At 36.5% G+C, this 27421-nt stretch overlaps 4 protein-coding genes across 6 annotated transcripts in view; 2 read left to right on the top strand and 2 right to left on the bottom strand.

Moving 5' to 3' along the window:
• The window catches only part of LOC112046289 (tRNA dimethylallyltransferase), a 270203-nt gene extending 250676 nt beyond the window's left edge, over positions 1-19527 (top strand). For both annotated transcript variants that reach the window (XM_052885840.1, XM_024082887.2), the window contains 3 exons: positions 9339-9451; positions 17759-17969; positions 18541-19527. In XM_052885840.1, coding sequence (XP_052741800.1) covers positions 9339-9451; positions 17759-17969; positions 18541-18885 — 669 coding nt within the window. In that variant the 3' untranslated portion in view covers positions 18886-19527. The remainder of the gene's footprint in view (positions 1-9338; positions 9452-17758; positions 17970-18540) is intronic.
• Positions 19518-20587, bottom strand: LOC112046290 (dimethyladenosine transferase 1, mitochondrial). The gene has a single exon (XM_024082889.2). It carries the CDS (start codon positions 20585-20587, stop codon positions 19571-19573), a length of 1017 nt encoding a protein of 338 aa, XP_023938657.1. The 3' UTR covers positions 19518-19570.
• On the bottom strand, positions 20587-20940 carry LOC112046291 (cytochrome c oxidase assembly factor 3, mitochondrial). Its single transcript, XM_024082890.2, has one exon. It carries the CDS (start codon positions 20848-20850, stop codon positions 20587-20589), a length of 264 nt encoding a protein of 87 aa, XP_023938658.1. The 5' UTR covers positions 20851-20940.
• A 1425-nt stretch (positions 20941-22365) lies between these two features.
• LOC112046270 (F-box only protein 32) overlaps positions 22366-27421 on the top strand; it is a 31777-nt gene continuing 26721 nt past the window's right edge. Inside the window, exons 1-2 of one of the 2 annotated variants that reach the window (XM_024082869.2) lie at positions 22370-22610; positions 22817-22867. In XM_024082869.2, the coding sequence (XP_023938637.1) occupies positions 22510-22610; positions 22817-22867 (152 nt within the window). In that variant the 5' untranslated portion in view covers positions 22370-22509. Of the gene's footprint in view, positions 22611-22816; positions 22868-27421 lie in introns of both variants that reach the window. The other variant, XM_024082871.2, reaches the window with a different exon arrangement.

Consider the following 27421-nt stretch of genomic DNA (forward strand, 5'->3'; position numbering starts at 1 on the left):
TATATTAATTTACGTAATTGTTGTTAGTGTTAAATTATGAAAAAAAATTGTATAATTATGCGGATGTCAAGGAGACGCGTGACGTTTGTGTTTTTATAGGTTTCTCTGGCTTCACCTTGCTGCTTGTACAAACTCATTCTGGATTTATTCTGTATTCTGTGTATATTACAAAATACTTAATTCAAATTAGCCTATTATATTTTAAAAATACATTTCATAAATAATAAAATAAATAACTTATCATATATTAAAAAAATGTTAAATAATAGTTATTTGCTAAATTTTAGAAATTTATTGTTTGTCTATGGAACTCGTCAAAAAAACCATTTAAACGTCGAAGGAATTAACATGCCAATTCCTCTGATTTAAAAGCCAAATGTTTTCATTCATTACATCAATCAGATGTGGAATGCTTACAATAATTAGCATAGGCGCGCTTAGGATCTCACATTACCGAAGGCGGGCAGCATTTTAATGAATGAGTACATACCTACCACGGAAAACGTACGAAAAAATCCCTCACAAGAGTCATGGCCGGCCAAAACGTATAAACTTTTAAAGTAGGTACCATTGATATTGTAATAACTAAGATATAACAGTCAATAACAAATCAGAGATATAAAAAAAATTTAGACAATTTATACGCGTTCTAAAAATGAGACGTTGAGCAACATTCATAGAACGTAGCCACAGATTAATCAATAGTATGCAGACGGAGTGTGCGGAACACGACAGTGTCGTATCCGCTCCAAATACGAAATTCAAAAAGTAATACATTCTCGAGTCAATACGACACGAACCGTCGCATCAGTAATTTGCAATATTATTCAAGAAATATGGCGTCTTATGTTTTTATATATTTTAAAAACTGTTCACAAAATTAAAGAAATAAGATGGAGTATTTTTCATTAGTAATTATAAATTATTATAATATTTTACATAATTGTAGTTAATGTTAAATTTTGAAATATTAATTATGAAAAAAATTGTATATGCGGTTGTCAAGGAGACGCGTGACGTTTATTTTTTTTTAAATGGTTTCCCCGGCTTCTAGTTACTCTGTGAACTCTGTGAGTTGGTTGCTGACTCCAGTAACATATTCTTATTAATAAAATATTGTTGCAGTCAGTAGGTAAGTTGAAATTTTCCTAAGTGCATATTTTTTGGGTGCCTTTTAAAACTAAAAGAAAACAATTGTAATTAAGTAATCGATCAAGCCGAACAATGCATATATAGCCTGGCCAGTAAAATAAACGCCATTTTCAAAACCGTACTAAGAGTACTTTTTCCAGCAAACTAAAAAGTATGTAGTTTACCAATCCAGGTTTATTATATTTATGGCCAGACTATTTAAATTTTTGTTTCTCCTAACACGGGTTTTGTTCAAATGTATAATAATAGTGTACCTAACCACATTCGTGTGTGTATCTAAACTTTGTTGTATCAAGGACAGGTACTTAGATTTTGACGCAACGCGATTTATAAGGCGTGACAGATCATATTAATAATGCAGATAAAATTATATTTTATTGTGTTTGCGTTCAAAATAATGCTAAAAGTATATCTTGGTGTGTAAACATACCTAAAATACATTTTGCGTTCAAGCCTTTAAGGCCAATGTCGGTAACTGGTTGAGTGACACTCTTTGGCATTTAACCCAACGGCATAATATAACATCCATAAGTACGATCATGGTCCAGTGCTTAGATTTTTGCCATTGGATCACGAGGCCCTGGGTCGTAACTCGTAGTATAAAGTATTTAGTCCAGTAAACAGAAATTAAACAGTGTTTCACAAGTTGATAGTTTTATTACAAAATTTCGTCTACTTTAAGAATCTATTTGTAGAAATTCTCTAACACCAATAGTTTTGTAGTAATTTCCGTTAATGTAGACCTCTATTTTTAAAAATCTTCAAATGTTGTTGAGTGGGAGTTTTCAATATTTTCATACTGTTACTATCGCGTTGACGTAAACGCAAATTTATATGGAGTTGAAACAGTTGTGCAGTAATGCCACTAGATGGCGCTGTTTCAATTATTTAGAAATTCGCGTTTACATTAACGCGATAGTAACAGTATCAAACTGCCTCTAGGCCCTCTGGTGTCAAATCGAATGAGCTACCACACGTATTTTTATTCACGGTATCAATATTTAACACTTTAATTTTTGTTCACTGGACTAATTGAGGTTTACTTGCATCGTAAGAAATTCAAAATGTAACATCTCAACCTCATTTGTAACGATATAATCTTAGGAATAATCGAATCAACTCAAAAAAAAAACATTTATTTTAATTCATCGACCTATTCCAAGCATAACTCGAGGAACTTATGGGCGTCCAGTGGATAAAGCCTTCTCGAGGTTCCGAACGATATCCTGCTTTCTCTTTGGCTATGAAATACTGAGATTTTCTTTCTTATAAGGATTTTTGAGTATAATTCTCAACCTGGTGGGCAACCTGAGTTATTACAATACACCCCGGTACCTCTGAGACTCTGAGAGTAGATACATTAAGTAGTGTGTCCCCGGTGTATATTCATTGGCCAGTAGTTGTTACAAAATCTACAATTATCACCTTAAGCCCGCCAAACCGCAATGGAGCAGCGTGGTGGGTATCCTATCCCTTCCTCTATAGGAGCAAGGCCTGGTAGTGGGCCGATAATGATGATGATGATGATTGATGTTAGAATTTTTCAGCCGCAGTACGTACAACTGACTTAGTGTAGCAATATACGTCCTACGTAGGCTAACTCTTATCGTGGAACCTTTTAGGTAATGTAGCAATACCGATCACTTATTTCACGGTCAATATACGTCAAATTACTGTTGTATGGGCCATTAGATAGTTTTTTTTTCTCTTTAACCACTTTCCTTCCATATCGCTCAAAAACATTATTCACCACAATCATCTGATGTCTAACAAATTAAAATTCAAGATTTTGGAAATCTTCATACCAGCCCACCGACAAAAACGATGCCCCATTAGTGTGCCGCGATATCGTCGACGCTGCGTCGTTTTTCGTCGCAGGCAATGCGACGTCTCAATGGACGACGGACAGTGCTCATTTGTTTTGTAGGCATTGTTGAGACTGACTGGGTGCGTCCTCTTGTGCTGTGACATCATGCGTCAACGTAACGCAGCTGTGATTTACAAGGCGTTAATCCGTTAGGACGACGTAACGCAACGCATTAATGAGGCATCGCCCAAAGACATACGCCTTAAACTAAATCGTCACTAAATGTCAGGTGAGATCGCAGACAAGGACCAACTTTCATTCATCATCATCATTAATAATCCATATTCGGCTCACTGTTGACCACGAGTCTCCTCTCATGATGAGAGGGGTTAGGCCTTAGTCTACCACGCTGGCCCAATGCCGGTTGCCAAACTTCACACACCTGAAGTATTAAGAAAATTCTCAGGTATGCAGGTTTCCTCACGATGTTTTCCTTCACCTTTTGAGATACGTGATGTTTAAATTCTTAAAATCAATTGAAAAGTTGAAGGTGCATGCACCGGGCCGGATTCAAACCTACGCCCTCCGAATCGAAGACAAAGGTCCACTAGGCTATCGAATATCAATCAAGGGCCAACTTATCAATCAATAAAAAAAAGTCCTGGGGAACGATGTAAAGGAAAGGCTGCTGTAACCATGACTAATGAACGCCTCGGACGGAACAAAAACTAGACTCACCGTACCCACAGCATACTCACGTGATCACCGAATACACACAATTATTAGATCGTTCAACTCTTTACCTGTCCAGTGGCACTTCATAGATCCAAGCATGCGTTGCCTACCCTGAGAAGTCATTACGAACCTGAACGCAGAAGTAATGTTTCCCTACTCAAAAACGGTGTGCACGCCACTGTATCTGCTAGGTCTGTCGTCACATCATCATCATTATCAGCCTTTTTACCCACTACAGGGTATATGAGAGGGGATACGCAGCTTAGTCCACCACACTGCTCCAATGCGAAATGACGGGCTTAGGCGCGTGCGTGGAGATGTAACACCACCAACTTCCCTACTCTGGGCTCTGTGAATTTCATACCAGAAAAAAACTCATTGTTTCTGACCCAGGGTTCGCAATTCAGGACATCTTGAACGAAACCAAAGAACCAACCCTAAAAAAAGCTCATGCTAATTTACAGCTTTCCACGGAGCACGGAGCCACACAGACAGACATGGCGAAACTATAAGGGTTCCTTATACTTACCCTCACTTATATATAGTAGACTACGGAACCATAAAAATACCACTATCACTTGATAGTGCTGCAGTGACTTTTATTTAGGAATTTGTAACATAACATGGTTATATCAAAGTTTTGGCTGGAGAAGTTACACGTGTGATATATATAAATAGATTACATTGATGACAACAATACAAGAAATATATAAAACAAGTATTATTATGTATCAATGTAAAAAATATACCTAGTATATAAAAGTCACGAGTATACCACGTTGAAACCTAGAATTAAGTCGCATGTATTAACTCCTAGAATAAACTAGCTTGAGATTTCGTTTTACCTTGCTTACTTACTTTATTAAATTGTTTTTTTGAAAACATATAACAATGGAAACATATCTGGACTATCGAACTTCAGTTTTCATTTTTTTAGTAAAATATTTAGATAGTCTTGAGGCAATAACCATTACGATAATCGTAAAATTAAATTTACGAAATATTTCAGATATTGGTCCAAGGAGGCTTCAGCCGAGGCTAGTTACCACAAAGCAAAGGAGTACCGCCAAGCGATTTAGCGTTCCGGTACGATGTCGTGTAGAAACCGAAAGACGTGTGGATTATCATCCTCCTCCTAACAAGTTAGTCCGTTTCCATTTTAGACTACATCATCACTTACAATCAAGTGAGATTGTAGTCAAGGGCTAACTTGTAAAGAATAAATAATAATAAAAAAAGTATGTAAGGCCCTCCTTTTAGTGGGCCCTCCATCCTACAGGTTGTAGTGAATAATTAATATGATATCTATCGATACAAACTGACAAACTTAAATCACATGAATTACTCGTTACTTATCACAGTACGGTTCCATCCCTACCGATAACAATCACAACTGGTCACGATTGTATAAAACAAGGCGCGTTTATTACGCGGTAATAACAGGCGTCAGCGCTTATTAAGGACTATGTTTGTATTACTATTGTATCCGAAAATCAGTCAGTCAGTTTGTACCACTAAATAACTCCACACATGTACATCTCAATAACTCCACCGGGGTTTTCATACTTAATACTTACCCTTAATAATATATCCAGAGTACAAATATGACTTAGTTATGTTCTGATGCTTAGACCACTTTTGGTTTTTGACTTGCCTAAGTGGTCTCAGGGTATCAGGCACTACAATAGTGTTAAGATGCTAAATGTTGCACCATTTATGAAATAAATGTTTTTATTTCATTGTTTTCTTTAAAAAAAATAAAGCTAGCAGGAAGATGAGATTAATGGTGGGTCCAGAAGACATTTTTTATCGATCAGTGTTGCATTATCAATTTTGGGACATAGACCTTCATTTAGCTTCATATTATATTTGAACACTTTTGAACAGCCGTTAAATAAACTCTCGTGCGAATAAGGGCTAAAGGTTGACGTTGTCGCTTGGCTTTGTAGAGTTTTCGCGGATGGATAACTGCAAACTAAATTAGTCACTATTCAAAATATAATAATAGCTAATCATATTCTACTAAAACACTAAAACAGCAAAACTTCACGTTCGCAAATAATCGTGCCGTAATGCGGAGCTTTCAATACTTATTACGCGCTATTCGGCACGAGGATATTGAATGCGGTGACCACGCTGTACGAATTATCGGTAAAGTCCTGGGTCAATTCTAGCCAGTGGCTTACACAGTTTATTACACTATATTAATTAGCCTTAATTAGACTAATTAGCATAGAAGGTAACATATTTATTCTTATTTTATAGTATACTATATTGTTTTTTTTAAGTAATAAATAATTGAATTTCATCTGATGTTAAGACAAATCACCTTTACCAGAGTAAAACTTTGCAGGACAACCTAGTATTATTATACCTATCAAATATACGAAAAAATATTAAAATCATTCGAGCCGTTTTGAAGGAATGCCACCACAAAACTTTTATGCATTACATTTTTATAAGCTAAATTAGAACTAGTTTTTAGAATTTAAACTATCGTGAGTGTTATTCATATTAAATGATTATGAAACACGGCTAAAACTCACGTGATATTACGTCGGAGTATGCCCGACTAGTTTCGAACCCATACGGGGCCCTTAGTCATGAGCTGGTTCTTGCATCGCGGCACGATCCAAACTGCGAAGCGGCTGCGCGACGCGCTGCTGCACGCATTGCGCGCGCGGAGAGGGGTTGAGTGGTGGGGAGTGAAGGTTCCGTTACACTCTCCGACGGTTCATTAATGACATCTTCATTAGACTCGTCTTCTTGTAAGCAAACCGAACTAATGCTATCTTGTTCCAAGTTTGTTGTATGTGACAATGAAAGAAATAGCGGTTTCCACGCTGTGGGCAGCAACCATCCATGATCCCGATTAAAATTCGGGTGACGACTAATTTCTATCGCTTCACGTATCTTACGAGGTACTAGAAACTTTTCCCTTGACAATACAGAAGCCTTATCAAAACGGATATAATGAGTCGTACCCGAAGCTAGAACATGCTCGGCTATTGCTGAACCGTCCGTGTCCACATTCTTCATGCTCCGTATGTGTTCTTTTACCCTTGTGGTGATGTTACGGCGAGTCTCACCGATGTATGATCTACCACAGTCACACGGAATCTTGTACACCCCGGGCACGTTCAGCGGATCCCTATCCTTAGGCGATCGCAGTATACTCTTCACCAGTGCAGGTGGACGAAATCGCGTCACTATGTCAAATCTCCGTCGGAGATAGTGGCTGATTTTGTCCGTCACGCCCTTCACATATGTTAAGTACACTGGAGACCGGTTCACACAGGACGGTTTCCGCCTAGTTGTTGTTTGTGCCCATCTGGAACTCTGACGCCAACTATAGCCATTGTTCTCCAGCGCCTGTCTCACCACTCTTAGTTCGCACTCAATATAGGGTGGGTCACAAAGACTTAGGGCTCGATTTATGAGGCTTCTTGGTACCGACGATATCTGCGACGGATGGTGGTGCGAACTCGCATGAAGATATCTGTTGGTATGAGTCGGTTTTCGGTACACCGTTGTATGTAATTCACCACCAGACCCCCGGATCACCATCACGTCTAAAAATGGCAGACCGCCCTCTTTTTCTTCCTCTTTCGTAAAATGAACCTTCTCATGTAGACTGTTGAGACACTGGAATATTATGGCCAAATCATCCCTGTTTACAATGGCAAACACATCATCCACATAACGCAGCCAAAAACGCGGTCTATACGTCATTTTATCGACCAACTCGTGTTCCACCCACTCCATAAATATATTGGCCACTACAGGTGCAATCGGCGACCCCATGGCAACACCGTCTATTTGGCTATAATAGTCACCTCGCCACATAAAATAACCACTTTTAAGACAAAACTCACTCAAATCCAAGTAAGCCGATGGTAGTTTTGAATCCGTTATGAAACCCTTAATTAATGAAATTACTTCTTCCACAGGAACATTCGTAAACAAGGACTCCACATCAAAACTCACCATAATCTCTGAGTCACTAATAATTTCATTTTTAATTATACGAACGAAGTGTTTCGAGTCTTTAACAAAACTACTGGTATTGCCTGTAAACGGTTTGAGTAACGTCGCGAGATGTTTTTGATGCCATGTATGTGGGTGAATCAATCTGACTGACAATAGGTCTCAAAGGCCAGTCTGGCTTGTGAATTTTGGGTAAACCATAGATTTTAGGTGAAGTGGGGTTGCAGGGCCGTAACTTTGTAAGCAAATTTTTATCATTAATGGACTGCAAAAGTTTAATAATTTTATTTGTATTCCGGGTTGTGGGATTATGATTTAATTATGTTAAATTGTGGGATTATGATAGAACTAGTTGTTGAACTTCAATTTTTAAAGCTAAATTAGAACTAGGTCCTGACGTTTGATTGGACTGAAATTTAGTGTAAAAAAACTTCAAGTTAATATTTATTATCGGACGCAATGAAACGCCCCAACACCATGCTTCGCTACGTTTATAATTACGTGCGACATGTCATCACATACACAAAGTTTGAGCTATATGATTATGAATAAATATTTTGCTCATAGTCCCAAGAACTCTAACGTGACAATGCCCGCTATAGGCGCTTGGCACAAATCGTTCGCAGGAACTGAAGGGCATGGCCACCCTAGCGCCGAAACAAAGGGATCAGAGGTACATTGCAGGGCGTGTGCATCGCCATTGTGCAGCACTAGTGCAATAAGAAGTCGTGGTTTTGTGAGTCCGTGACCCACTTGTGAGACCGCTACCTATAGCCGATCTACAGCGGAGTTTACAAAAGCTCCTTTAAGCTCGTTTCTTACGCTTTGCCCATAGAGTTATTTTATTTTAATAACTGACGGAGCACCTATCTGATGGTAAGTAACATACTATAATCTTTAAATAGAGCAACACTTCACAGGGTATCCATTAATGTGAGGCGTGTTCAGCCTCATATGCCTGTAATTATTCCGGCAAGTATGGTATTTAATATCCATTGCCTTTTGAAAATTAAAGTGAACGGACATTTCATATATTGGTAAAATCAAAATCGAAATTCAATTTCAATTAGGTAGGCTCAATTTACAAGCACTTTTGATACGTCTGTTGACTATTTGTAAAGATTCTACCACCGGTTCGGAAGGCAGGTTCTGCTGAGAAGAAACCGGCAAGAAAATCAACAGTTGCTCTTTTTAAAAAAATACATACAATATTATAATTTACAATTGATGACAACATTACAATTTCTTATAGTTTTACTTCCTGTGTGAAGGTGGAAGCTGATCCAATGGCCTCCAAGCACCTTTATCATTAAGAAACTCAATAATGATGTAGTAACCTCGACTAAGTAAATTTTTTAACACATTGCTTAAAGCTATGCATTGGCGGGTCCATTATAGTCTTGGGGACTTTTGAGGTATAGCTTCTAACCTCCCACTACGTTCTAGACTCTTGGCAGGACTCGTTTACTTTGATACCCCAGTATCTAACTTAATATATGTGTGTGTAAATAAACCCACACCCTCTATAACAACAGGCTTAAAAGGTCTAGAACAGAGCCATGAAATCAGTTATAAAAAAGCACCCTCTGTGAGACACACCCTTAGTAATGTCCCTCCCATACCCATGTACTTATATTTTGTTTTTTTTTTATTCCAGAGCGTCCACGACGAACGCCTCAACGCCCGAGTGGACTCCATGCTGGAGGAAGGCTTGATAGACGAACTGCTCGACTTCCATGACAGACACAATAAGCAGAGGATGGATGGAAAGTCAGTAGGCAGTTTCCCTTTTTATACCTCTCTATTGTCTATAGTTACATAACTATGGGCCTAACAAGAAAACTCAGAATTAGATGTGCCGATGGACTATGGTCCCAAGTTGAAAGGTGACCCCACATTATAAACTTGCAAGTCAAAATAGGCATCCAAGTAAGTGCGTTTAACAGTAAGCTGTATCAGGCGTGAATGCAAACAATTAAAAAAAAAAGAAAAATTAATCTAGAACTTTAGTTGGTTTTCAAAAGATTTTATAACTGATAGGTACATCGATGGGAATTAAAAATTTAATAATTATTAGATATTTGAGAAATTCAACAACTAGGGAAATAAAAATTAAGACAGACATTCGATTAAGTTGGTACGTGAATTGTTTACATTTTATAGTATGTACTTAAACTCGTATGTACTGGTACCATAGTATCGATTTTAAAAATAGAACGTGTCTAAACTATAATTCGTCAGATATAGGAAATCAAACACATTAGCCACCACCCCTTGCCTCTCGAGCAATAAAAAAAAAAAACAAAAAAGCGCGGGCGATGGCCGCGCGAGTGGCATCTGCTACTCTAGAGTTGCGGACTGCGGTTCATTCACGGTTCACTCTGCTCTCAAGTTTCACGCGACTCTATTTTTAAATGGCAATTTGTTGTCTTTGGTACTCGGGATATTTTATTTACCTGTACATCCAGAAATATTTAAATAATTTATAAAGTCTTTTTAACAAATGCATATTTTAACATATTACATACCTACGTATGTATTTAAATTAACTTTTAATAAAAGACAACTGAAAACGTGTTCTTAACATTAACATCATCTCTCTTCTTTAGTCTAGCTCTAGCACTTAACATTATCCATAGACATTTTTGATACTTTTTTAGTGACTGGACTCTTCTAGTCCTAAATCCTAATGAGGTCTAGGACTACTGAAGTCTAAAATCTTTAACATCTATTATTATCTATATATCTCTAACATCTTTTTATTACGAAAACCAAAAGGTATGAAATAAATTAGGAATACATTTACTAAATAAAAAAAACACATTGTCTACAGCTCTTACCTCGTCGAGATGAGAAAAACTGAATTTCGAGGCGTGACGCGTTCAAAGTATCGGCTCTCTTTGATCTTTGGTGAAAGGATATCAAGTGGAGCTTATGAGCTGTAAGCTAGGCCCTTCAGAACCACTACAGTTTCTATAGTCGATGTAACGCATTGACGTAAAATATTAATGAATTTAAATCGAAATTTTTGGGTTAATGGGTGGCCTTATGAAAGAATTGGGGGTCTTTCGATTTAGGTGTTTTAAATGAAAGAGTATCATGAATCATTGGACGAATCAATCCTTCTCTAATGCTAGATATTTATTTAATTGAATATTTTGGACAGAATCTCCTTTTATACTACTCGTATATTAGATAGTAGTATACTGTACTAACAGATGACCTTGAGATAACGAAAATGAGCTTTTAAGTTAGTCAAAATAACCCACCACGTAATTTCTATGCGAATCGGCGGGCTTTGTAAATGGTTGATGATGTGGCACAGAATAAAGATGATCCAGAATGAGTCTTTACAAGCAGCGTGGTAAAGTCGATGAGAGCCATAAAAAAAATTGCGTCTCCTTGACATCCGCCAAAGTATATACAAAAAAGTTTGTATTTACTTTTTTCATACGTTGTATTTCAAAATTTAACACTTGCAACAATTACGTAAATCAATATTATCATTCTGGATCATTATTTATTCTGTGGATGTCATGATCATACTTAGCCATAAGAACTCCTAGCTGTTCAGACGAAACATAATAAATATCTAATATGGATTTTTTACATTTTTAACAAGTATTAAGACTACAATATTGTACATTAGTAAACAATAGAAAGAATTGGTAGAGTATGGATTTTTTATCAAGTATCAAGACTACGCGATTGTACATCAGTGGGCAGTGGTAGGTATTGGTAGGTATGTACTGGCACGTAACGACTAGTATAAAGTTATACTGCACCGATAGCCACCGCAACCTACGGCGAACACCGATGTAGTTGCTAAGGGAAACGCGCCTAGATGTGACATCCATACTTCCATACTTAAATAGTTAAATACTCAATAACTTCCCGGTTAACAGGACTCGAATTCGAAGAGAAAGTCTAGAATTCGATCCCGTTGGTCTATTATCGCTTATTTGGTGAAAAAAAATGAGAATTATTTAGTTATGGTTATAAAATATGCAAAAAATTTCAAATATTACAAACCAGTAGACGCCCATGACTTCCGTGTTAAAAACCTCAAAATCTTCATCAAAAATCAGTTACCACAAAGTTCTACCATCAGTTTCCTTCCTAAAAGTTATTTTTTTTTAGTTGGCTAAGATCTAGTCTAGTAATGAGATTTAGCCGGAGATAATTACTTTATTATTAGGTAATTAAATATACAATTGTACTGCCGTATAGATTTAGATTTCCGGCACTATGCCGCATAAAAACAAAATTAGCACGATGTTAGACAACATCGTCTGTGACATGGTCATTGAACATTGATCATCTCAAGGAGTAATCGCAGTCAAGAGAGTAACTTGTCAATAAATTAACAATAAAAAATGCAGGTATTATATTAATTCAATTTCTAAAATCGACAACTTCCAGCAGTTGTTCACTTTAGAAACGTCAAGTTTTTTATTTTTTTAATTCATACTACAATCTCACCTGATGATGCAATCTAAAATGGGAGCGGGCTGACTTGTTAGGGGTAGGATGAAAATCCACACCCATTTCAGTATCTACACGACATCGTACCGGAACACTTAATCGCTTGACGCTTTTGCCGGTAGAGTGGCAACTAGCCACGGCCGAAGGCTCCCACCAGGTAAAACTCCAGTTTATAACTCTACTACCAGTAAGTCGCTCACTGGGTAGAGTCAGCCGAAAAGTCAGCAGTTTAAAAAAATAAATTGGCACTTCCAGCATTGCGCTACGAGCACTTATACGGCTTCCTTCACCGAGGGCGATTTGTTCATTAAACCACCTTAAACCGCTAAGATCCCAGTGTTTACGTCCCATTCCTTGACCGGTGACCCCGATAGCGATGCAATTGGAAACTGAAGCCCTAACATCTTATAAATAAAGTCATTTTACTACTCACTGAAACATAGTAGGTAGGGAGGAGCTTCTACGTTCGGCTGTATGTATGACTTTTTTCTACTATAGTCTAAATCAGTCTATTTTAACTGACTATTACGGCTAGGCCTTCCTGCTTATAGAGGAGGTGATATAGATCTTGGAACCACTACGCTGCTTAAATGCGGATTGGCGGGATTACGGTGATAATTTTAAATAACGGCCACTATCGGATTTTGATGATAATAACTGGTACCGGCGGCTTATCAGAGGCACGGGGTTGTAATTTACTACAAACTTCCAAATTCCGGCTGAAAGTTGTACTGAAAAATTCTTAGAATTAAAAGCTCAGTAGGCATTCTGTGACTTGACCAAGGATTCGAACCCAGAGCCCAGGGACGTAGCTACCGTCGTAACAGCCGTATAATGATACGGGGTCCCCAGACTACAGGGCCCCTTACGCGTGAAAGCTAAAATTAGTAAAATTGAATCCACAGTGCCACATATACGAGTAAGATTGCTCATGTAATTTTTTTTTATTAAATTTGAAAATTAGAAAAGGCATTTCATTGTTTATATAACCATTGAAACGCCCATGATATCAACCAGATATACAGGGTGATTCGGACTTTAGTACCGATATTTTTTTTCGTGGTTCAATATCATTAATAGAACATAAATCTACAAACAGTTCGATACATTTTATGTAATTTTTTTTATCAATTTATGTCTCAGAAATAACAAAATAATGGACACATTACCAAACAAACTGCGCAAATGCTGGCGGCACTTTGTAAGACGCCGACAAAGAAATACCGGCCGTAGGCATATCGCTTCGGCTTCGACTGACGGGGGTGGCAGAGGTGAGGGGATCGAAAAATCCCTGAGGACGCCTACCGAATTGCCGATGGGCGACCAGTGACAGACAATCTGCCGTCGCTTGCGCATTTACTATGTCGGGATTTTCAAATCGCGACTATTACGAAATAGGGCGAGTGTATTTGCTCAGCAATGAACGCCTTCGTGCAGCTTGCACAATGTACGAGTGAGTGTTCCTAGGCCACGAGCCCAAGGAATCCTGAACCCCGCAGTGCCTAATGTGAGGAACAAGTGTTATAAATAAACTAAATGAAAATTTTATTAAAACGTGCTCGGTTGTGCCTTGAAAGGAATGGACTTCATTTCGAACAATTGTTAAAATACAGTGATTAAAATTTTCAAATTAACAAAAACAAACTTAGTAAGTAGATATCATTGATGAATGTAAATATGCTGATTACAATTTTTTAAATACGCCTTTAATGCAAAAGTTTGCGTAATAATAATCATCATTTGTATTTCATTATTTCAATCGAAAGTTCATAGTTTTTATTATTATTATTACGCAAAGTATAAAAGGAATATCGGTACTCAGCTCAAAAGTGACGACCTTTAATTATTATAAAAATAATAGGTATCAAACAAAAATAAAATAAACGCACAAAGGTCAACGGCCCTCGGCGCGGGCGCTCGCTAACCTACCTACCAGCTGATTTTGTAGTTGCCTATTACCTAGTACAGCGATAGGGTGACCCTCAAATTCTGTTTAAACGTAAATAACTTTAGCTAACGATAACTTTGTTATTTTTGAGTTAAAAAAAAAAAGAAAAAATACGTGTTCATTAAATTTTGTTTATGTACAAAATATAAAAATATCCGTACTTGAAAAAATTTCTTCCTGTATAGACAAACGCCCCGATAAGTCCCGCCCCCCAAAAATCCCCAAAAAACGTTACGACAACTTATATGTTATAACATATAAATAGATAAAATTTGGAAAAAATATATATATATTTTTTTTAATTATTATTCAAAATTAATTTTGATAAAGGGCACGCTACGTCACTGCCAGAGCCTTTCCTAGGAGGCAGGCTTGACGGTCGAGCTGCTGTGTCCGTTTCAGTTTATTCATAAATAGCAGACGCCGCGCACTTTCACCCGCGTAGTTCTCATTCCCGTAGCAATACGAGGATAAATATAGCCTATAACACTCGGGGATAGTGTAGCTTACCAACCAAATTTCCAACAGTGGAAGAATTTTCCAATCGGAGTTTTAATATGATATATGGTAATAGTAATTCTGTCTATCAAAATGGCAATAATCTCTTATGTTAATATTTGATATATCGTAAACAGTGCTAAACACACACACACACATCTATACACGAATATATGTGTGTTTACGGGTTCAATGAACGATAAGATATATTGCCTTCGGGGTTTCTTCTGAAATCATGTATTTCATTAGATATCATTATTGTTCCAATCCCTTGTATGGTATTGTTATACACTGTATTAGGTTACACATCGAGTAGACTCCGCACCACAAAAAATGTCCCGCGGCTAAAACCTTACGCAAATGACAATAAGACCGCCATAACCAAATGACAATGAATGCCAATAAAACTTTACGTGATATACGAGACTTTCTTCGTGGCGCGAAGTCTAGTGACCTGCGAATGTAATTAGGTACTTACAGTATTTATTAATGTGTCGTATGTGATACATTATAATATGTGATACAATATAGCCACGATATTGTACGTTACCAACATTGAAATTGGTTATCATAAATGGTACAGTTATGAAGCAAAAAGTGAGTACATCTAAAATATGATCTGTGTGAAAAATATAGTACCTAATAGTGTTTTTGTATGATTTTTATGTACCTAGTTAATGATATATGTTTTTGTTAAAAACTTGCAAAAATGTATTAAATTACCTACGTATATTTATGAGACATAAATTGTCTTATATTCAAATTCATTTAGATGTATTTCTATAGGTACAACCTGGGCACCTTTAAGATGAATAAATAGGCATCTTCTAGGCAAGCGCGTTCCACCTTAGGCCACATCTACACTTATTTTTTTTTTATTCTTTACAAATTAGCCCTTGACTGCAATCTAACCTGATGGTAAGTGATGATGCAATCTAAGATGGAAGCGGACTAACTTGTTAGGAGGAGGATGACAATCCACATCCCTTTCGGATTCTACACAACATCGTACCAGAACGCTAAATTGCTTGGTACGTCTTTGTTGGTAGGGTAGTAACTAACCACGGCCAAAGCCTCCCACCAGCCAGACCTGGACCAATTAAGAAAACCTCAATCGGTCCAGCCGGGGATCGAACCCACGACCTCCGTCTTGTAAATCCACCGCACATACCACCGCGCCACGGAGGTCGTCTAAACTTACCATTAGCTGAGATCGTAGTCAAGCGCGAGCTTCCTTATAAAAAAGTATGGTGTAATACCTATGGTGTAGAGTAGACAACTCTGGCGTAGATAACTTGTTTACCTTTATGAATAGGTAATGCATCATTTAAATTTTAAGTAATAAATAAATTCGTAAATTTTTAATCTATACTAATATTATAAAGAGAAAAACTTTGTTTGTATGTTTGTTTGTTTGTTTGTAATGAATAGGCTCAAAAACTACTGGACCAATTTTAAAATTTCTTTCACCATTCGAAAGTTACATTATCCACAAGTAACATTGGCTAAATTTTGTTTTGGAAAAAATAGGGTTCCGTAAGATATTTAGGTTTTTCGGACACTAGGTTTAAAAACCCATCCAGAAAAGTAGGGTAGGGGTAGGTAGGAGTAGGGTAGGGGTAGGGGTAGGCTAGGGGTAGTTGAAAGTTTACATCGAGTTTCACGCGGACGAAGTCGCGGGCGTCTACTAGTAAAAAATATATCCACAAAATACTCTGTGAAATATGTAGGACGTGTAATATTTAGGTACTTAAACCCAAACAACCCACTTAACAATACCTAAGCATATAACAATTTACAACTAAGCTAGATTTTTCAATAAAACTTCACGTAAATGGTAAAATTTTCATAGAGTAAAGATATTTTAAAGTATAAAGACAGGTGGTTAACGTAAGTCCTTAAAACAAAATTACAACCTATTTTAATTACCTTCACTTCAAGAAACTACGAGGGATGCCACGTTCGTGCAAACTAAAATAAAATTTAACCCATCGCAATAGAGTTCATATTCGTACGTCAGAGACACTTGTTTTCATTATGATGTATTGGGAGTTGGTAATTCAAGCAAAATTGCTTGCATTCCAACTTAGCCGGTCGTTTCGTCATAAAAAAGTTACAACTTAGAAGGAATTTATAACGAATATAATTACATATTGTGGTCGCAATTTTTTTATATAGTTTTTTGTTCCTTTTGTGACAAGCTTTTATTAACCTTTTTAAAAAAAAGTAGGAGGTTCTCAATTCGTCGGAATCTTTTTTTTTTAAGTATGTTCACTGATTGTTTGAAAGTGTTTGATTTTAATCTTAACATTATCAATCTATTTTTTAAAAATTTTATATCTCACTTCAAGGTCAACACTGTATGTTAAAGAGGGGATTTGGCTTTTATACTCACCACGCTGTTGCAGAGCGAGTTGGCGGGCTTACAGTGATAATGTTTTAGTTTGTAAATATCACAACGATGTTAATTATAATGACCGGGACAGTATGCTTAATAATTTGCTTACTAAATGACACCAACAACTTTTCAAATTTGGGCTGCCACAATTTTTTGTAAATAAAACAAATCCCCAATATTTTCATAGCCTGAAGGGAGCCTAAGTCCCCATGATCGAATTAGTAAATCAACCTACTTTGTAACAGGCTGCTACTGAAAAATTCTTGCAAGAAAACATCAATATTTTCATCTAGACTTAGAAAATCTCCCTAAACCAAGAAAATTCAAAGCCGTTAAGGTCAACCACTGGACCTACGATGCGATATTATCCTACTTGACGGCCTCCGTGGAGCAGTTGTATGCGTGGTTAATTTACAAGGCGGAGGTCTTGGGTTCGATCCCCAGCTGGGCAGGGCTGGGGTATTCTTATGGGCTGGCGGGAGGCTTTCCGTCGTGGCTAGTTACCACCCTACCGACAAAGACGTATCGCCAAGCGATTTAGCGTTCCGGTACGATGTCCGAAAGAGGTGTGTTTTTTTATCCTCCTCCTAACAAGTTAGCCCGCTTCCATCTTGCATCATCACTTACCATCAGGTGAGATTGTAGTCTAAGGCAAACTTGTAAAGAATAAAAAAATACTTAATTGTTCATGACTCACATGTGACTGACTTGTTAAACCAAATGGATAAATGTTCATTTTTAATTTCAGTCCACCAGACTACACAAAAGGAGTGTTTCAAACATTAGGTCTAAAGGAGTTTCACCAGTACCTGATGCTACCAGCGGAGGAGAAAAACACTGAGGAAGGAAAAAAGCTTTTACAAGAGAGTATAGCAAACATGAAACTCGGCACCAGGCGGTACGCGCGGCGGCAAAACAAAATGGTTAGAGGGAGATTTTTGGAACACCCTTCCAGAGAGGTGAGGATTAAATGTTATAGGTAGATTGGTTTCTACTTTCTATTATGATTGCATTCTCTTCATTTTTCTTTTGTTAAATTTGCGTAGTCACGAGAATTAATAGATCTGGATAACTTTATTGTATTGAGTTATTTTTTTTTTATAAAATTAGGAATTGGTGGAAAATAATATGATTATGAAAAATATTAGGTTATATATGTATTTCTTTTTAATTTTGTACGCATTTAATTATTTAAATTCATATTTTGTAAAGTAGAATGTTACAGATTATAACCTCGGTAAAATAAAATAACTAATGATATATAATTTAATACGCTAGTGAAAAATACATTTAATAATAAACATATTACTAATATTGGGTATTAAAAAAATCCTATTCAAAAATTAAAATGTTATTTTCAGTATTATTTAATTATCTTATTTTGTGCCATCTAGTGGCGAGTAGTAAAACACAAAGCACTAATGCGCACTGTAATAAATACGCCATCTATTGTCAGGTAGATTAAGCAAATAGTAATTAAATATTTCGATAGATGTCACTACTTTTACATTCTTCTTCTTCTGTTTTCAGGTTCCACCGATTTATGAACTGGATACAACGGACCTTACCAAATGGGATGAAGAGGTCAAAAATAAAGCTTTTAATATCATAGACAGCTTCATTAATGCATCTCCATGTCAACATGAACCCTTAAAACAATTCATTTCTGATGATAAAAGAAGTATTGATGGTCATTCTAGCAATTATTGTGATGTTTGTGAAAGGCTTATAATTGGTGACAAAGAATTCTCGATACATCTCAACTCTCATAAACACATGAGAGTAATCAAAAGAAAAAAAAGAATTGCTTTACAGTTGGAGAAACAAAAATTAGCTGCTAAACCTGGAAATTATGAAAAACTTGAAAGTGAATGAAACATGCTATCAAAAATTCACTTTTAGTCTTGCCAAAGAAGTTCATCATATTATTTTTTTTCTCTCATTTAAACATATATATTTGTTCTTTTTTTTTTTAATATCTAACAATGTTAATAAAATACAAAATATAATAGAAACAATTAAAAAAATTATAAAAAAAACCAACCCTCCCACTGCGGGACATTTGAGTGTCCAAGCAACCTGATAGTCAGGTCTCCAGATTGAGGAACCTCCTCACAATGCGCGCTGTCTCAACAGTCACTGCCTTCTGTATCCAGCAGTTAAACGAAAGCTTCTTAAGATGTTGGTCAAAGCTTTTCACTATAAGACCATTGACTGAAACGACTAACGGAATAATAATAGTTTACTCAACATTGCACATGGCGGTAATCTTGTGAGCAAGTATTATACTGATACTTATTCCTTTTCAGCTTTTGTCGGATTAACATAATTTTGAAGGTTTAATAATGACAATTATTGCATGGCGCACTAGCAGTTTGACTAGCACTGTATTAGATTATTACTATTTATTATTATTTAGAATAGAAATACATTTTTGTTATAAATTTATAAGTATTTTGTAATTATGTTAGTTATTTGTATTGAGTATAATAAAGATTACAACAAACTTGAAACAAATATTCTTTAATCATCTACTAAACCTATGTACAAAATAATAATATTAATTTGACCCCTCTACATTGACATCAGGCTTTTTCTTAGGAGCTCTGTAATCATACTTTTCCAATTCTGGATACTGTTTTATTATTTCATTATAAGCTTCGCACAAACGGTTGAATTCTCCATTAGCTATTTGGAAGGGCCTTGTGACAGGGTCTATTTCTGCCATCTTGTACATCTTCAGGGCCATTTCTTCCCTAATTTCCTCTGGGAATAAAGTCTGGCAGCCTCGGATGGAATACTTCTGTCTCATAGAAAATATCTGACGTGCCACCTTTTCAACCATTTTGAATGGCAGGTTTATAATAGGTTGTTTTAGAGGAGTGAGGGTAACCACACCAACATCTACTTCAGGTTTCGGCAGAAAGGCCTTCCCAGGTATGTTGAACTTATAGTTAACATTACACCAGTTCTGACACATTACAGACAATCTGCATCTTTGGTTATCTGTTATCCGAGCGGCCATTCTCTCTGCAACCTCTTTTTGGAAAGTTAGAGTCATTCTTGTACGACCAAATGCCCAGGGTCCTTCTTTTTTAGAAATCATCTCGAGCCATCTTATTATAAGTATTGTTGACACGCTGAAGGGCAAGTTGCCAATTAAATTAATGGGAGGCGGAGGATCATTCCATTCACATTTCACATCTTCAGGAATATAATGTGCAATATTTGTTTTCAAAATATCTCCTGGTATGATGTCAACATCTACTTTCCCCCTGCAAGCATCTGCTAGAAGCTCTAAAGTAGGTATGAAGCGTCGATCTTTCTCTATCAGAATGACTTTCCGTGGCGCCTGTTGTATGATCGACCTTGTGATGCCGCCAGGACCCGGCCCTACTTCACACACTATGTTATTTTCTATATTTCCAGCAGCGCGTACTATTTTATCGATCAAACGTGGTTCCATGAGAAAATTTTGCGATAATTCCCTAAGGGCGCGAAGTTTATACAGCCTGATGATATCTTTGATACTCGGTAAGGGTGGTAATCTAACTTGTAAAGCTCTAGACGTCGCCATTACTGCTGCACCTTCACTGGCTCGTCGAAATCGTCGAGGAACGTCTCCTGCTTTACAGAGAAGATAGAATACAAGTAAATACTTAATACACCAGCGCCGATAGATAGACCAGTAAGTCTATTTCTTCTAGAAAGCTGTTGCAATTTTTGTACGCGTTCGCGATTTTTTTGCTCGATTATTTTCATGTAATCGAGCTCAGCCTGCTTGAGAACCGGATCTTGTCCTCCAGTGTTAATTTTGGGCTTAAAATTAGAGTCTCCCATCACGAGAAGTGGTTTTATTTTAACCTAAAAATCTCAAAACAAGAAGAACAATCCACAGATAAAAGATTGTGTACAGAAAAATAGAAATAAAGAAACAGAAACAGATTATAAATGTCGACAGAATAAATATTAAATATTTCACAGAGGTTGACTTTTATCAGATTTCAATCTATAAGCTTTGTCTATGGGTATGCCGGTATGGCCACAATATTTTTTATTTTAGACATTTAGAGAGCAGTGAGTGAATGAAAAAACTATGGAAAAAACACAGCTCCTTCCGTATATCTTTAACTCTTTTTACGTTAAGAATACCTTTTATTCTAAGGTTTCATCGAAGTCTATAGTACGATTATTAATTCCAGTCAATAATAAATAAATAAATAATTATTAATAAATCGTAATCGTAATCCTAAGAATAATCGTACATACGATTAATCATACATAAGATTAATAATTCCAATAATGCAGTCAGTAAAATGACATTTGAGTGACAGTTGCACTTGTCATTTTGCTGTCTGGAATTAACAATTATTGTTTTAAAGATTACGTTCCACTTAGCGATCCCAACAATCACGCTCACGACCAGTCTTTCCCGTACCACTTTATTGCGAGCGTTGTAGTAATAAAATCAAGTGGAATGGACTGTGGAGCTTTTTGGTAATATAAAACGGAGAGTTAAATAAAAACGGGATTTTCTTATTTTTCAGCGATTCATATAGTATTTACTTTAAGTTTTTAATATTATAAAGAGGTAAAGTTTGTGGTATTGTAGGGGTAATCTCTGGATCTACTCAGCTGATTTTGAAATTCTTTTGCCACTAGGAAGCTACATTACTTGTCAGTGTCATGGGTGAAACGTCATGACACTCACAAGTAATGTAGCTTTCGCTCGGGCGTCGGCTAGTTATTAAACGAAAACTTGGATAGTTTCAGTTATGTTTTGGTTAGTTTGATAACAAAACAATTTTTTAAACAGATATACAAACGATGAAATTAACACATTATAAAAAATAAACATCTTAATGAGAGAGAAGAGAAAGACAGACAGAGAAACAACTTTTGGGCTTAATTTTTTCCGTCTAGCCTTTCCTTTTTTCCGTCTATTTCGCAATGCACGTTAAGGAACTTCTTTCTAAAAATTTTATCAAAAAGAAAGAAAAAGAGGCATTTTATAAAATTATACTAGTAGACGCATGCGGCGGCGCATTTTCACTGTCAATTATACTGAATCAAGTATGCAAAACTGCACAGAATTTGTCATAGTGAGTGCAATCTTAGCAGTAATTAGGTACATAAAAACTGAACATAAAACAAGAAGTAAAAACACGTAGACGGTAGGAAACAGCTGTTTGTGACAATCGCTGGTAATGGCAACGCATCTGTTTTGGCATGGGACTTGGGATTGCGAGTTCAGAGTTACTTCGGATCGCAAACGTCAAATGGAGCATGCGTACAACTATCCTTTTCTAAACAAATCCTCTCTTTCGCACCACTGTGCATTCGGTCGTCTACGTTCTACGCACGTCGCACTCTGCAAAAGCAAAAGCGAACTGCAAAAAGCAAAACCAAACCAATTTCAGCCGCGAGTTCGGAGTGATCGGACGCTCGTTCATCGCAATCAGCATTGCGATCGCATAACTTTGTGTTGTGTTACAAATAATGCCTTTTATCTCTAAAGACTGGCGTTCTCCTGGCGAAGAATGGGTCAAAACACAAGAAGGGTGGGAAAAGAAGAAAGTTTTGGAATGCACTGCGCAAAGGTGAGTTTTTATTGCAAAACAAAACTATCCTTTGTTCGTGTACCGTTCACCGTTCGACGCAACTAAGCACGAACTATTCGTCTATTTCCTTGTGTAATACTACATAACTAACTAAAATATTTGTAGGAAACCCTTCTAAGTCTAACGCTTGATTTGTTTTTTGAAATTTGAATATAGAACTAGCTTGGTTGGTATTTTTATTGCAGATACGCCGCTATCTCTAACTATAATAACACAGACGATAATCAGCAGAAATGGTGAGTGTTTTGTTTCCTATTTACCTTCTAACGTAGATCAGCTGTTTCACGCTGTTGTATGGTATTGATTTTCACGCAAGTGTGAGTAAGTCCTTCACTAACATCTGTAGGTATGTATTTAGCACGAATGTATTGAGATAATTGATTTGTAATAATTGTATTGTAAGTGAGTGATTTTGTAATTAAGTGCATTTTGTACACGTCTAATTCAAACCAAAATTAAATTTAGCTAATTTTAGCAATAGTTGAACCAAAAATAGTCGAACCTACCTATGCGTATTAATTCTCCAAAAAATATATTTGAATAAAATCGAATTGTCTGTCTGAGATTTCAATATAATATTACACTATCTCATACAATAACAGTGTTCTCGCAAGTGCCAGGAAATTTATGGTTACATACTAAAACAAATACTTAGGTACTTAAACATTTTTAAATTTTTGTCTCAGTTTGTTCAGACAGAGATTTCTGGATCGGCTAAACTGAGTTTAATGGGATTTTACTTGGATGGAAGTTATAGGAGGGAAGAAATTCCCGCGGGATTTCTGTAAATTTTAATTTCATGTCGATGAAGTCGCGGTTACTACCTAGTTGCTAATTTAGTAACGGAGTTACCTATTAGCTAGGTACTTACCTACATAAGCAAAATACCTAGGTACTTATCCAGCTCTATTAGTAATTTTTAAATTACCCCTTTTTGGTAATTTATGGTTGGTAATTTTGGTGAGGATTTTCATCCTACTCCCAATAAGTTAGCCCGCTTTTATCTTAGATTGCATCATCACTTACCATCAGGTGAGATTGTAGTCAAGGGCTAACTTGTAAAGAATAAAAAAATTTTTTCGTTATTCATAGCCGTCATAGACGGATGCTTACCCAAAAATATTTTTTATAACTCGTGCGGATTAATTTGACACTTGGCGCGAATGATGTTTGTACTGTGTTTGTTAGCCAGGTGTCAAGTTAATGCTCACGAACTATAGGTCCATTTAGGTATCTACCTAACTAATATAGGTAATTATCATCTTCGCAACAGATGCAAAACAGACTATTACGAAATTAAAACTTTCCTTCATTATAATTTATAATTGAAAAAAAAAACAAATGTTTACACAATTTACATAACCCCGTTTACATAAATAACACAGAATTTGCATCGGATTGGAACATTCAAAGGTGTACCGACAGAACAGAAATAGATTACCTATCTAAAACCAGGAGGGGAATTCGTTTCTGAAAAGTAGGTCACGCCAAAATATTCGTAATCGTAACATGAAAAAAAAACATACAGACGAATTGAGAACCCCCACCTTTTTATGAAGTCGGTTAAAAATTTAAGTATGTGTCTATGATTTCAAAAGAACTGCTTTCACAAATGCTTATTTACACAATGCTACAACGCAATCCAATGTCTTTTAATTTTTTGTCCTTAGGTACCTATAACGACTTAAGAGAAGAAAAATTAAAAATAAACAAATACATATCAATAGCGACTCAACCTGAAATATCTCTATCTCTTTCATTGCGTTGGGACGAAAGAGATAGGACTCGGACAACGCCGCCATTGGTCGACATTTGCCTATTTCTCTTCACAATTATGTCATTGGTCGCACGCTAGCGCTACAGCCTCCCTAGCCAAGTGGAACGTCGATTCTCTTTCTACGATCGCTAACGCTTCGAAAACTAGAAAGATGTATGGGAATGACATTTGCTATCAACAGGTCACGTGATCAAGATCTGTCATTTCCATACATTTTTCTAGTTTTCGAAGCGTTAGCGATCGTAGAAAGAGAATCGACGTGCCACTTGGCTTAGGGGGCAGAAGGGGAATTCGTTTCTGAAAAGTAGGTCACGCCAAAATGTACATCACGATCGTTTGGGTCAACTCAGTCAAGCTTGGGGCAAACTGACGAGAAACGGGCAAATAAATTGCTAGATTAAGGAATGACAACGTTCAGCGGGTTTATTTAATAAGAAAAATATTCTAGAGTTTATTGGGTTTTGTTTTTGCAGACAATTTATAGTAAATGTGGAAGGACTGAAATAAATAATATTTAGTGGAAATCCTGCCGTAAACCAAATTACTGATATTGGTGTGTTTACTACAATTTATGTGAACTGCATCAAAAAAAATTATATGTTTATTTTAACTTAAATGTGAAAATCAAATCCTTACATTACTTATCCCACTCTCAGATAAATGTTCGATGAATTCAGTAATTTCCCTCCTTTTTGTTGTAATTTTGTAATACTCAAAATCAAATCAAGCGATTTAGCGTTCCGGTACGGTATCGTGTAGAAACCGAAAGGGGTGTGGACTTTCATCCTCCTCCCATCAAGTTAGCTTCCATCTTAGATTGCATCGTCACTTACCATCAGGTGAGATAGTAATCAAGGGCTAACTTGTAAAAAATAAAAAAAAAAACTTAAATCATTTCCTTTAATTTGATGTATCGGATCTCTGAAATAATATTTGCTTTATTCATCCCATCTTCCATACCCAAGGACTCTATTTTCATCGTCGTCATCAACCCGTATTCGGCTCACTGCTGAGCACGAGTCTCTTCTCAGAATGGGAAGGGTTAGGCCAATAGTCCACCACGCTGGCCCAATGCGGATTGGCAGACTTCACACACTCGGAGAATTAAGAAAATTCTCTGGTATGCAGGTTTCCTCACGATGTTTTCCTTCACCGTTTGAGACACGTGATATTTAATTTCTTAAAATGCACACAACTGAAAAGTTGGAGGTGCATGCCCCGGACCGGATTCGAACCCACAACCTCCGGAATCAGAGGTAGAGGTCATATCCACTGGGCTATCACGAGCCTCATACTGAGGCGCGTGATAGCCACTATTTTCATAAAACAATATATTTTATTTCCCTGGTTTTCCTATGCATGTCATACATGTTTCGTTTCTACGGTAGACAAATCATCGTGTAACTTAAAAGCTTTCCTCTTTACTGTGTAGGTCTGTACCAATAACCGTTCCAACAGAAGTAGAGATTCCATGTGCCACTTTTCAAGATAGAGCACCGTTTGCGAATAACTTGACATGGTTCTTAGCGTGGTTTGACGTCACATTGATGTCCATTCATAATATCTAGTGCTTAAAAAAGCGCGTTTTTTTTATTTATTCTTTACAAGTTAGCCCTTGATTACAATCTCACCTGATGGTAAGTGATGATGCAATCTAAGATGGAAGCGGGCTAACTTGTTAGGAGGAGGATGAATATCCACACCCCTTTCGGTTTCGTGCCGGAACGCTAAATCGCTTGGCGGTACGTCTTTGTCGGTAAGGTGGTAACTAGCCAGTAGCCACGGCCGAAGCCAAAGCCAAAACCGTGTTGAGTTAGTAACTATATTTATAAACCGTTTAAAAAAAGCTTCTATGTTGTACTTTTTAAAATTTAAACTACACTAAGGGCTTGTTCTCGTTTATTAAATTTTCCCATTAATTCTAATAAAGGAGGTTCTGTATTCGACATTTCTCTTGGATAGGGTTATGGCTATTTAGATACTTATCTTATAGGGAACGTTTGAGTTTATTTCTAGGCAGTTCATTATCATTTGGAAAAATAATAATTTTCATTTACAAATTACCATAAGAAACTTAACGTGACTCAGTCCTGACACTAAAGTAACACTAAGTAAGTATTTATTGTATGTAACGAATAAACTCAAAACTACCGGACCAATTTGAATAATTCTTTCGGCAATAGAAAGCTACATTATCAGTGACCAACATAGGCTATATTTTATCCCCGTATTCCCGTCGGAATGGTAACTATGCGGATGAAACCGCGAAAATAAATAACACTCAACTTATGCCGTTTTCTCGGGATATGCCCGACTAATTTTGAATCCATCCAAGTTTATATAAAGTAAAGCATTCCCAAATAAACATTAACGCCATAAAAGGTGACATTCAAAAATAAACTAGACCCATAAAAAACCTTTGATCAAGATAAAATATTCATTTCGGAAACCTGTGATTAGTTTTATTAAAACAGCCCTTTACCATAAGAGGATGAGGTGATTCATGTACATATTTGTATTTTGGAGCGTGTTTTAACGAGTACGAAGTTATTTTTAACATCTACGAAGATGTCCCCTGTATTTAGGTAACCATAAACGCATCGTTCAAACGCGGGTTTTATAAAATACGTGTTAGCTGATCCGGCAAAAGCCCGAAGTTAAGATCGGTATTAAAATAAGGGGGATAGAGTACGATTGTGAAAAAAACTATTAGTACGCCCTACGTAATATAAAAAAAAAATCTATAATGAATATATATATTGTATAATGTAGTAGAATGCATTTTATTCAATTCTTAAAAGGTGCACAAGTGAAGTGGAGGTTAATCAAGTTAAATGATTGATTCGATTTTCTCGTAGGTCTCAATCAAAAGTTTTGATAAGGTTAACCTTAGCCTTAAGGCATGACATGATAGGTTAGGAAGGACTGAAGGACGATGCACCTCCAACTTTTCAGATATGTGCATTTTATGAAGTTAAATATCACGTCTCAAACGTTGAAGGAAAAACATCGT

Source organism: Bicyclus anynana, chromosome 15 (assembly GCF_947172395.1).
Source record: "Bicyclus anynana chromosome 15, ilBicAnyn1.1, whole genome shotgun sequence".
NCBI classification, from domain to species: Eukaryota; Metazoa; Arthropoda; class Insecta; order Lepidoptera; family Nymphalidae; genus Bicyclus; species Bicyclus anynana.